Genomic DNA, 12,472 nt, shown 5'->3' on the forward strand with positions numbered 1-12,472 from the left:
CTATCGATATAGGCACATGACCTTTTTTTTTTTTTTCCCAAAAGGCACCTCTTTATCTTGATAGGAAGTCTGTTTTCGTGGTGTTAAACATTTATTGTGCATAAATTCATTTTAATTATATTTAGCACAATAATAATTATTAATATTTTTGTATTATATTGTATTTTTGCGAATGTATTTCAGTCTTCCAAGTGTATTGTTTAGTATTACTGTGGTCACAAGTGTGTATTGAAGTAGGTCAAAATTATACTCTTTGTTTAAGAATCTACATAATCAATCTCATGCTAATTGTGTGAACCCAAAGTGTCTGTTTTTCCTTAAAAATGGTAATCTTACGTATTTGTATTGAATTAGGGTCAAAAAGTGAACTCCTAATTTTTTGCCGATTTTTTTGGCATGAGGACAATTGGAGAGCTACTTTATGTTGTAGTACTGTACTCCAGTCCTCAAACCCAGATAAACAGTGGAGGTGAGCAAGATTGGGTGATTACATGTATTAAAAAGAAAATTCTACATCACATTTCATATAAAGTTACAAAAAATATAAGAATTTCATAAAAGCGTTATCATACCTCATAGGTTGTCAGCTTCAGTTTGGACACCGACAAACCACAGGCGTCATTTAATTTTTCCCAACTCAACAAACAAAAATAAAAACAAAAAATGGTATCTTTCGTTCTGAAAGCAGGTACCTATTCAGTGCATGACTGCCCTTAATTTTTTGAGTATGCTGTTTTTTAATCAAATTGAGATTCCAGTTCTTTACACAGTCATAAAAATGTTTTCTATGCCATATAATTTACATATTTTGTAAATTAACTGCTCAACCCTGGAAATGGGACACAATTCACTGGCCATTTATCACTCTATGAATAGCAACTTGCCAGGCTGTGGACTCAAAAGCCTGTTGTTATTTGGAGTGTAATTTACTTGTGTTAGTTTTCCGGAGTATACCAACATATCACAATGCTTTTCATTCCCTGAAACACAAATATATTGCCATTTTTTTCTTCAAATTGTTTGTGTAAAGATACTACTTTGTGCTGTAAGAATAATAATAATAAGAATTAACAAAATATTTAAAAAATAGAAGCATGCGTTATACATTTACAGTATTTGTTGTTTTAGCTTCACCAGGGTAATTGTATATTTGTGTTTCAGTCTGTGGTTGAACCTAACTTTCGATACAACGGTGCAAGGTTGTGCAATTTCCTGAGCTACCAGGGGATATGTGTGGACAGAACAAATTTCAGAGCGCTTCTGTTGCAGAGGTATGTATTTAGCATTAATTATATTTCTAGATGTGGGCTATGGTAGAAAGTACTCTGTGATCAAAAGTATCCAGACACACCACAAAACGTGTCTTTATCATAGAGGGTGGCACAGTACTGCCTTCTACCACATGGAATGCATGGTCAGCGATCTCAGTGGTCTGCAGACAGCGCGAGACAGCAGTATGGGGTGGTCTGAGGAACTTGTGGACTTTCAACGTGGTCAGGTGGTTGGGTGCCCCTGGTGTAAGAAGTCTGTGCGCGAGACTTCCACCCACCTAAACATCCCTAAGTCCACTGTTTCCGATGTTATAGTGCAGTGGAAACGTGAAGGGACGTTTACAACCTAAAGCATGCAGGCGGACCTTCATGTTGACCTCCAGTGACCGTCAAGTGTTGAAGAGGGTCATACAGTTAATCATCCATCACCACCATCACACAGGAATTCCGAACTGCATCAGGATCTACTCCATGCACCATGACTGTTCGGCGCAAGGTGCAGCAACTTGGTTTCCATTTCTGAGCAGCTGCCCATAAGCAAAACATCACACAGACAAATGCCACCTCGCGTGGTGCAAGGAGCGTCAAAATTCGACCATAGAACAGTGTAAAACTGTTGTATGGAGTGATGAATCATGGTACACAATGTGGCGATCCAGTGGTAGGGTGTGGGTGTGGCGAATGCCTGGGGAACGACATATATCTGCCTGTATAGAGCCGACAGTGAAAATCTGGGGTGTCTTATAGTGTGTTCATGTTTCTCCTGGTGGGGCTTGGCCCCTCTTGTTGCTTTATATGGCAATGTCACGGCACAAGCTTACGTTGACATTTTAACCGCTTTCATGCTGCCTACCATCTAAGACCAGTTCGGGGATAACCATTGTGTCTTTCAACACAACCGAGCACTCATCCATTCTGCAGGTCTTGTGGGGGAGTAGTTTGATGACAACAACGTCCCACTAACGGACTGGCCTGCACACAGTTCTGATTTGAATCCCATAGAACATCTCTGGGGTGTTTTGAAATACCGACTTTGTACTAGACCACACCAACCCACATCGATACCTCTTCTCATTTTGGAGCTCCGCAAGGAATGGGCTGGAAACCTTCCGCCACCTGTATGTCTGTGCGAGTGAAGGCTGTCATCAAGGCTAAGGGTGGGCCAACACTGTATTCACTGCCAGTGTTCCTGATGGAGGGCGGCCCAAACTTGTACTTCATTTTCAGTTGATTGTCTGGATACTTCACATAGAGTATATTTGTATAGGTGCATGAATCAGTTAAATATTTGCCTGGATTTTTATTAAGTTTTTATATGAAGTTAAAACGTGCAAAATATGTACATAATACTTCTTTGAATGTTGGTGATATGGGCTCTTGATTAGCATATAATGTTAATTGGACATTATCCATTGTGTAATACATGTGGGGAAGCCATAGTTGGCATAATCATATTTTGAATGTTTGTGCAACAAACATATCTGCATTACTCAATGAAACATGTTACGTTATTTTATGGAATTGTGATACACCAACTTCCTCCCATTGAGCGAGTAATTGTGAAACCTACATTTGCGATGTAGCTGTCAACATAGTGCAGTGTCTGTCCTGATATTGTGGTTTTGAATCCCAAATAAGAACTGAATATTACTTAGTTGACAGTTGACTTGAGTTCTTCATCAGTGAATTTGTGATTGTCCTTTTATCAGTTTTATCACCATTCATGTTCATCTTTTTGCCATCAGACACAAGTGGCGGAAAAAACAAACAAAAACAAATCTACAACAGACCTAATTTCGAATCTTGTCCTGATTACCTAGTTTCATCCAATGTAACTTGACAACAAAAAAAATAATTTTACAAAATCCAGATATTCTCTCTTAATTTGTAAAAAGAAAAAAAAAGTTCAGTATTTTGCATATTGTATCTCATTTTTCTTCCTATTGTCTAATCACAGTGATGATTGTTGTTGTTGATTTCCTTTATTTTACTTCACTTGTGCCACATTTGGCTAATTTCCGAAGATGGGAATGAGTGATATGATGAAATTGATGAATGGACACTCACAAACATCCATGCCCAGGCCAGGATTCGAACCTGGGACCCCTGGCGTTGCAGCACGATGTGCTAACCACTCTGCCACAGGTGCCGGCAATCACAGTGATGAGGATGCAGTGGTGCTTACATGAAATAACAGAACACCCATCCCCAGATCAGGTCAGTTGTGGTGGCCTCAGTAGTGAAATTGTGAGGTACATTGAGGCAGCAAAATAAATTAAAAATTAAAATGAAATAAGTTTTGAATTTCTAAACACCTTGCACATTTTAGTTCCAGTTTCAATTAGCATATCGGTAGACAAGGAACAACATATAATCATGTAAGAAATATATATCGAAGAAAGGTTACATCCCCCCATTAGCATTTGTGTTAATGTAAGTTTTTTTTAAATGTTACATGCCAAACATGTCGCATTTCTTAACATTAAATGGCTTTATGAATCTCATTTCTTTTTCTTAGATGCAGTGAAGAACATTTGAAGAAAGAGCTACTTGTTCAGAGAGACCCTCTGCGATTGCATGGGTTCGTTCTCTTCCAAGCAGAATTGTATTTGCAGTTGGAGATTCCTCAGGGATCCGGAGTGAGAATATCTGTTCTGGCGATTGCCATCATAGAAATCCTTCACCTCCTCCTGTGTCAAAGTAACACAGACAATTTGAAGTGTGTCTGCCAAGTTTTAAAGGTAAATCAACGCAGAATGCATTTGTCAAATGTGCTACTTAATTAATGAAGATTTACATGTAATTGTGATAAGGCAGCACAGAATTTGAGGCAGTACGTTTCCAGTGTTTCATCATCCAATACTGTAGGAATCACATCATAAAGTGATCAAATCCATTGCTCCTGGACTAGACACAGGGGTGGAAATGATCATTAAGTCAAAGGTCAAAGAAGTCAGTTTTTTATATTGGTGTGTAATGTGTCAGTTTGAGGAGGGAGGGAAAAAGACTGGCCAGTAAAGGCATTTTTTGTTGATGTTGGGACTGCAATTTGTGATTTTTTTGTTTTTGCTACTTAAATTTAGGAGATACAAAATGTTATCTCATTGCAAACCAAGCATATAGCACAGGCTGATGAGGAAAACAACATTATTTTGTTAAAAAGATTACACAACACAAAAACAGCATGGTAAAAAAATGCACCAAAATTCATGCCGAACTTTCGGTACCTTCCATGACTCCAATTTGTGATAGCAGATAATACAGGGTGCCCCAATTAAAGTTGCCCTGCCCTAATCATATCTTCCATTATAGTACTTTGTCCTCCAGTAAGAACCAACAGAATTCCAACTTGCATCCCCATGATATCCATAGTCTCTGTACCGAGTTTCAGCGCAATCTGTCCCACCAAACGGGCTCTGATTAGGGAAACTTGAATAGAGGCCAGCTGGTATAAATCATCATGAGAGTTAGCATTGATGCTAGGAGTGGATATAACAATGCAAGAACCGAGTAAGCAATATGTTTTCAGAAGCAGTGCAGAAAACTATTGAGAGATGGGAGGGTTAATTAATAACTAATTTTTTCATTATTTAAATTGTACAGTAATGAAAACATATTTCAATCTTCATAAAAACATGAATTTTGTGTTCCATAAAAAAATGTGTGAATATAAGTGAAATCCCAGTTATTATTTTAAAATGCCAATTTATCACTAAGCTCTAATTAAATTTCACAGTATTTGATCAGTGAAGTCAGTAATGGGTCAATCCATATGAAGTGGTACAACATGGTTGCTTGACCATTTTTAAGAAAAGTATATTTTTTGTGTGGTGTGAGCCTCATATGTTGACAGTTCAGAACCACTGTTATTTTATTTTTAATATCACCGATTTAAAGATGGCAGGCATTTTTTTATCATAGTGTGTGTCATTTTCTCTATTCGTAAGCATCAGCGGCAACTTTTTTATCAAAGCTCTGTTAAGTCCTAGGACAGAGACAAAATCTGTGATATTAAGCACATTATAGGCTACAATTATATTTACGTATAATATACTCAATATTATTCATTCATAATACATTTTAAGGTTAAAATTGTGTATCCTAATCACTCAAAATGTAATTTTTGGACATTTTGTTTTAGGGGAAAAGCAGTTTGTTTAACACTTGACATTATTTTGTGCAAGTACCTGTGTACCAGTAGTGTGTGTCAAAATTATTTGAAGCTTGAGACTTTAATCCTTTTTTTTCCTACAGGGTCATAAACATATACTTTTTGTTAAAAATATCAATATTTTGCATTAAATATGGTGTGCCTAATTTAATTTCTTATTAACATTTTGTGTTAATATTCTGCAATCTGTAATTGGGAATGTCCATCAACAATATTACAATTCTGAAATTGATCTGCAATAAAGTATATATATATGAGGGCATGCTGAAAAGTAAAGCTTCCTATGTTTTTTGTTTTTTTTGTTACCGTGTAAATGCATTTTGGATTTGAGCAACCATACATTGCACTTATAAGACTTTCCCGCCTTCTCCATTGAAGGTTTCAAACTTCTATCGCCAGGGGGTGCTGAACTATAGCGAGGAAAATGGCAGCATGTAACCATACAATGTTGGTGGAGCACCTGAAATAGCGTGCCATGATCAAGTTTCTAACCGCAGAAAATGTACTACAAATTGACATTCACCTGAGACTGAAGGCATTTTATGGGGATGAATGCGTAGACATCAGTACTGTGTGATCTTGGGCTTTTCATGCTCGTAAAGAAAACCCAAACTGAACACGATTCCGATGACCTCCATCATTTGCAGTATGCGGCCTTCCACTCCATTCTCTCACATATGCTGAGAGTTATTCAGCTGGGGTTTTCTTTACGAGCATGAAAAACCCAAGATCACACAGCACTGATGTCTACACATTCATCCTCATAAAATGCCTTCAGTCTTAGGTGAATGTCAATTTGTAGTACATTTTCTGCGGTTAGAAACTTGATCACGGCACGCTATTTCAGGTTCTCCACCAACATTGCATGGTTACATGCTGCCATTTTCCTCGCTATAGTTGAGCACCCCCTGGTGATAGAAGTTTGAAACCTTCAATGGAGAAGCGGGAAAGTCTTATAAGTGCAATGTGTGGTTGCTCAAAATCCAAAATGCATTTACAAGGTAAAAAAACAAACAAACATAGGAAGCTTTACTTTTCAGCATGCCCTCGTATATATACTTTATTGCAGATCCATTTCAGGATTGTAATGTTGATGATGGACATTCCAAATTACAATTTGTAGAATTTTAACACAAAATGTTAATAAGAAATGAAATTAGGCACACCATATTTAATGCAAAATATTGATTTTTTTTTCACGATATTTGTATCTCTTAAACCAATTGAATCTCAAACTCAGAATTTTTACTGAAGTTACTTATCATGGAGTACTGTATTGTGTACAAATTTCAGATTTTTAAACAACTGCCCACCAGAGATTTTTAACCCTGAACTTGGATTTTTTTTTAACAAAAGTACATGTTTATGACCCTGTAGGAAAAAAAGGATTAAAGTCTCAAGCTTCAAATAATTTTTACACACACTATTGGTACACATGCACTTGCACAAAAAAATTCAAGTGTTAAACAAACTGCCTTCCACTAAAAAAAGTCCAAAAATTACATTTGAGCAATTAGGATACACAATTTTAACCTTAAAATGTATTATGAATGAATAATATTGAGGATATTATACGTAAATATAATTGTAGCCTATAATGTGCTTAAAATAACAGATTTTGTCACATTGTCCTAGGACTTAACAGAGCTGAGATAAAAAAGTTGCCCACCATCTTCAAATCGGTGATAGTAAAAATAAAATAACAGTGGTTCTGAACTGCCTACATATGAGTCTCACACCACACAAAAAATATACTTTTTTAAAAATGGTCAAGCAACCACGTTTTACCACTTCATATGGATTGACCTTAATTAGATTATTTTTTGAATAATTGTGGTAATCTTTTTTTCAGCTGACTGGATATGCTTTGGAAGAAGATAAGAAGGCTGAGCTGCAATCCTTAATGGCTCAGGTGGCTAACATCGTCCAAAATTTGAACGACGATTCAAACATAAAGCTGATGCTCCGGAATGTGGTTGAGCTGTGGCGCCATGGATGGGGAAGAGCTACAACCGTACCCCAAAACCAGAATTGGAATAACTCACAGCCCCAGTTAAACCCTTATGTGGTAAGTTTCATTCAGTAACTTGTACATTCATTTTAATTGTGTCAAAATGTAATATTTGGGAGGGGGGGGGGATGCTGATGTATTCTAGATCATATGTTCTCCTTGTGTGGCAGTTACAAGCAGCTTTTCATGTTGATTATTAAGTTATAATCTATTTCAGGAGTCCTCCTCCGTGGCCGTGCAGTGTAAGGCACCTTATTTTGGAAGGCGGCTGCAGGATGGCATGGGTTCGATCCCTGGTTCAGTCTCCGGGAATTTTCGACTTGTGTATAGGGCTGGTAGCAACCCACCACCGTGAGGAAATTGGGGAGCTACCAGTAAGTAGCGTAACCTGGTCTCGGAAATCTCCTACAACGGCTGGGGGTTCGACATGCTAACTCCACGTCACCCCATTACCTGTTGAAGATCTCTACACCTCTAGGTAGGATTGTGTGAGGGAGACTGGCAGCCGGGAGATAGGCTCAGGTTATTATTATAATCTATCCCAGGAATCTTGAGAGCAAGGGAACAAAAACCTTCCCTCTGTGCAAGTAGTACTCGAGAGGGCTCGACCAACGAGCACGTGAGAGGGCAACGTGACTGCAGGAACCAGCCATTTGCAGGTGTACGTACTGCTTTGCTCTACCCACTCACTTTCTCTCCTTTTGTACTGTTGTGTGTCACACTGTGCTGACACCAGGGGTTCCAGATTCGAATTCCAGCCTCGGTATGGGTGTTCTTTGTGATTGTCTCTTCATCAATTTCATCATATCATCACTCATCCTTAACTTCTTGATTAGCCAAAAAGTGGCAGAAAAGCTCGACATATTCCTGGGACATAGAGTATAGAAAGAAGGGCATTGTCTTATAAGGGATCCCGGGTGAAGGAACATAGTAGTTCGGATCCCACTTTAAACTGTAGCTCCAGTCCAAAGGAGCCATCTGTGCATAATATGGACATAAAAATCAAATACGGAAAAACTCATTTAGCTTGAGAAATACTATTCAAAATAACATTAATAAATGTGTTTCTATTCTCATGTATTTCTTAGCCAACCTCCATATCAGAGTGGTTAGCACAGCATGACACGATGCCAGGGTCCCAAGTTCGAATCCCAGCCTGGACATGGGTGTTCTTTGTGAGTGTCAGGCCTTCCCTTGGCACAGTGGTAGCGTCGTTGCCTTGTAATCAAGGGGTACCAGGTTCGATACCCAGTGGAGACACATAGAGGTTCGGATCCCACTTTAAACTGTAGGTCCAGTCCCGATTGTCCTTAACTGTGCATAAAGTGGACTTAAAACACCAAATCAATCAATCAATCTTTGTGAGTGTCCCGTCATCATATCAACACTCACCTCATCTTCACGATTAGCCAAAGGTGGTAGACAAGTGATGTTAAATAACAAGAAAAAGATCATATATTTTGTGGACATTTCTTGCTTGATGTTAACTTTTTTTGAGGCTTCTAATTTCAGTTGATGTCCTGTGTACAGTTACATTAAGTAAGAGATTCCTAGAGTAAATGAAAAAGTAATACTTCCGTAAACGCCCATGGGAAATTCTAGTTTCAATCTGCTTCCATATCCTCTAGATCTTCCTCGACATGGCTGCTCACACTTAGTGAAGGAAAATATATAGAGTGGGCACAATGGGTGTATCCCCCCATTATTTTTGACACTACAGTGGATAAACGCTTGATATGGACACACACCGTATGGTTTAAGACAACAGAACACTCTGCACCATGTTCTGACGGATGTTTTTGTGGAGATTAATACAGGATTACGCACCTGAAGGCATCTTCCACAGCTTCTCGTAACTCCTGTCTTGTGCAATATCGGTTATTTCTGACTCTGTCATTGATGATGAACCACCAGAGGTGAGGTTGGGACTTTCTGGAGGCCAGGCTGGGATGGGTTATCTTCAGAACTTCTTCCAATCTACCATCAGGGAAAGGTCGAATTCAGGTAATGACATGCTTGCATCATGAAACGTGCCAGAACATCGTGCATAATTTGGCTGTGCTGTGAAAATGATGGTCTCCATACCATTTTTACAGACAATTAACCTTTAGGAGCCCGATCGCCTCGATTGAGATGCTCTGTCAAGGTCGTAGTTTTTACGTCATAGCTAGAATTTCGATTTTCTTTTTTGATATTGTTGTTAACACATGTATTTAACAGAAATGATTGTTGCACGTTTTTTCTTTTCATGAAAATGTCAGGAAAAAGGAGACTTCTTTTTTGCATCTTTTTTCAAGGGAAAAATTTTGCCGACAAAGGAAGGCCGGCTTTGTTGTTCTAAAGCAATGCATTTCCCTCACCTCTGGAAACTGCATTGGAAGGAAGTTTGTATATCAGTACTCGAGGTCAAAAGAAATGTTTTCCGTGCGGAAGCAAGCGTGGGTTGGGAGTTGGTGGAGGGGGAAGAGAGGTTGTTGAAACTGCGTCGTAATAATGTAAGTTCGAGGCACGCTAAAGAAAATAGCTGCAAGAATTGGCACGCTTTAGTTACTCAGTTCTAGCTTTTCCTCCTGGAAGATTGTGCGTACGTGAGACTCGTTTTGTGCCCAAGTGCCAAAGATTTTTTGAGTGAAGTGTGACTTCCCAAGACTTTATCATCATCTTTGCTTCGTTCGTGTGACAGTGTCGTCTGTGCCTGCTGTGTCCCCAAAAGGCTTATAGTCGACCATGGCTGCCCCGAGTGATCTCCGTTCTGATGAAATCCGAGATGAACTGGAGGATATGGATACAGACTCCGATTGGGATGAAGAAGAGCTTGACGTCCCCTCTTCTCTAGGGCAATTAGCCTCTGAGCTATAGTCATTTCAATGTAACCCTGCATTTTGCTGAAAACCGAAGCTTGAGACAGTGGCACGCTGGCCTTTCGTTTCAGGGGTACAACTCGCGTTACATTGGTCATATGATAATGGTGCAAATATTTTTCTGTTTCTTACATGCCAGCGATAATTTCTATGTGCATGTTGACCTTTTCATGTCCTTTTTTTCGAAGGGGCAGGGGGGGGGGGGTGAACCCCATTTTTTTTAAAAAGGAAATATTTTTCGGGGATTCCCTCTTCCCCCCTCCATATATACGCCGAATATGCATAAATTTTATATCGTCTGAATCTGTGATTCATTCCACGTACAATGGTATATCATTCATCTCTCTAGGGCAATTAGCCTCTGAGGTACAGTCATTCCAAAGTACCGCTGCATTTTGAAGCTTGAATCAGTGGCATGCTGACCATTCCTTTTGGGGGTACAACTCGCGTTACATTGGTCATACGATAATAATGCAAATATTTTTGTGTTCCTTACATGTCAGCGATAATTTCCATGTGCATGTCGACACTGTCATGCACTTTTTTCTTGGTGGGAGGGGGAAAAATCCCCATTTTTTCCCGAAATTTTGGAATTTTGCCCCTCCTTCCTGCCACATATACGCCGAATTTGCATAAATTTTATATAGTCTGAATCTCCGGTTCATTCCGCGTACAACAGTATATCACTCATCTCTAGGGCAATTAGCCTCCGATCTAATTAATTGTGTCAAAATCTGCTCGGGCATCAAGGGGGTTACATGTGAAAATGGCCTTGGGCTCCAAAAGGTTAAAGTATCAGGTGTTTCCATAACAATTATAGCGTCAAAAATAAAAGGGGGGGGGTCATTTTGTGACCATACTGTACATCTCATCCTTGATGTATTGTTTTGACCTGTTCTGAGATGCTTATTTTATTTTATTACACAATTAGTGCAAAATGCTTACTAAACCAATGGGAGAATTTGGACCCATTAAACCCTCGACTCATATATGGACATCACCCACCCAACATCTAGCAAACTAGCACGGGTGAAGAAGTTTTTGTCCAATTTCTGGCTACACCAATGCCATCATTGTTTCTGCAGTGAACATGTAGCCATGCTGTGAAATATAGATAGTTTCATTTTATGGGGCATGTACTCTTTCCTTCCTTTCATGTATTTTTACTGTACATAGTGGATTGTAGCTGTGCGTTGACAAAATTATTTCAGTACATTGTCAATCTGAAGTAGTGCACACAAAAATCATTAATACTGTATTAATTTTTTGTTATAAGTAGGAAAATGACTTAAGTATTATTTAAAATGGATTGACTTGTATCTTACAGAATGGGCCAGTATTTTATGGACCTGATGGCAAGATCCTCACACAAGAAGAAAGCCGCTTCCTGCAAGAAAGTATTGTTGAAAGTTCCACAGACACCGAAGAATATGAGGAGTTTGGGTAAGATACAGTTCTTTATGTATGCACATTACTGGAAATTTACATACTGATAACAGCTGATAATGTTTCGGTAAATGTATCCTGTAATAAATTACATGCAAATATTCTGCGTGGACCTGGGCAAATGAGATTCACGTGTGGTGTCGAAAGTAAATCTCCATTCCCATCTATTTCTAGTAGGTCATTGTTCAAAGTGGAAGGGGGGAAGCAGCCATCTGCTGTCTCATTGTCAGCATGTTTAATCATAAAAGCATACCCCCAGCTAACACCAGGGCTCAACCAAACATACTCCCAGCTAACAATTTCCACTTCAAGCACTGGAGTATTTATTGTTTGTTCTGTTTCTAGTGACTTATCTACACATTTTCAGATAAGCACCTACTTTATGCTTTTTTGGCACTAAATTTACCTTTTTATTGAATCTGGTACACTTTGAGTACCTGTATCGGCATCAGTTGAAATTTTACCACCGATGCCACCCTTCCTAGTGACAGGTTGAAAGGCCAGCAGAAGTTCTGTGTATAGATTTTCCGAGAATGCTGGACAAACCCTCACCCCTATGAGAAGCAGATGATTGACAAGACAAAAGGCAAGGCAAAGTGAAAGCTGCTCCCAAACTTCTCCAAGGAATCATGCAGGGCTGTTTCCGGCCAGATGATTGCAGAGTCCTTGGGAAGGACAGATTAAGGTCACTGTGGAATTCGTTTTGTTTTAT

At 39.0% G+C, this 12,472-nt stretch overlaps 1 protein-coding gene across 2 annotated transcripts in view; it reads left to right on the top strand.

Moving 5' to 3' along the window:
• Positions 1-12,472, top strand: part of LOC145979529 (polyadenylate-binding protein-interacting protein 1-like) — a 31,472-nt gene that overhangs the window by 16,930 nt on the left and 2,070 nt on the right. For both annotated transcript variants that reach the window (XM_083112477.1, XM_083112478.1), the window contains 4 exons: positions 1,162-1,271; positions 3,790-4,012; positions 7,295-7,510; positions 11,642-11,757. In XM_083112477.1, coding sequence (XP_082968603.1) covers positions 1,162-1,271; positions 3,790-4,012; positions 7,295-7,510; positions 11,642-11,757 — 665 coding nt within the window. The remainder of the gene's footprint in view (positions 1-1,161; positions 1,272-3,789; positions 4,013-7,294; positions 7,511-11,641; positions 11,758-12,472) is intronic.

Source organism: Lepisma saccharinum, chromosome 26 (genome assembly GCF_977018435.1).
Source record: "Lepisma saccharinum chromosome 26, izLepSacc3.1, whole genome shotgun sequence".
NCBI classification, from domain to species: Eukaryota; Metazoa; Arthropoda; class Insecta; order Zygentoma; family Lepismatidae; genus Lepisma; species Lepisma saccharinum.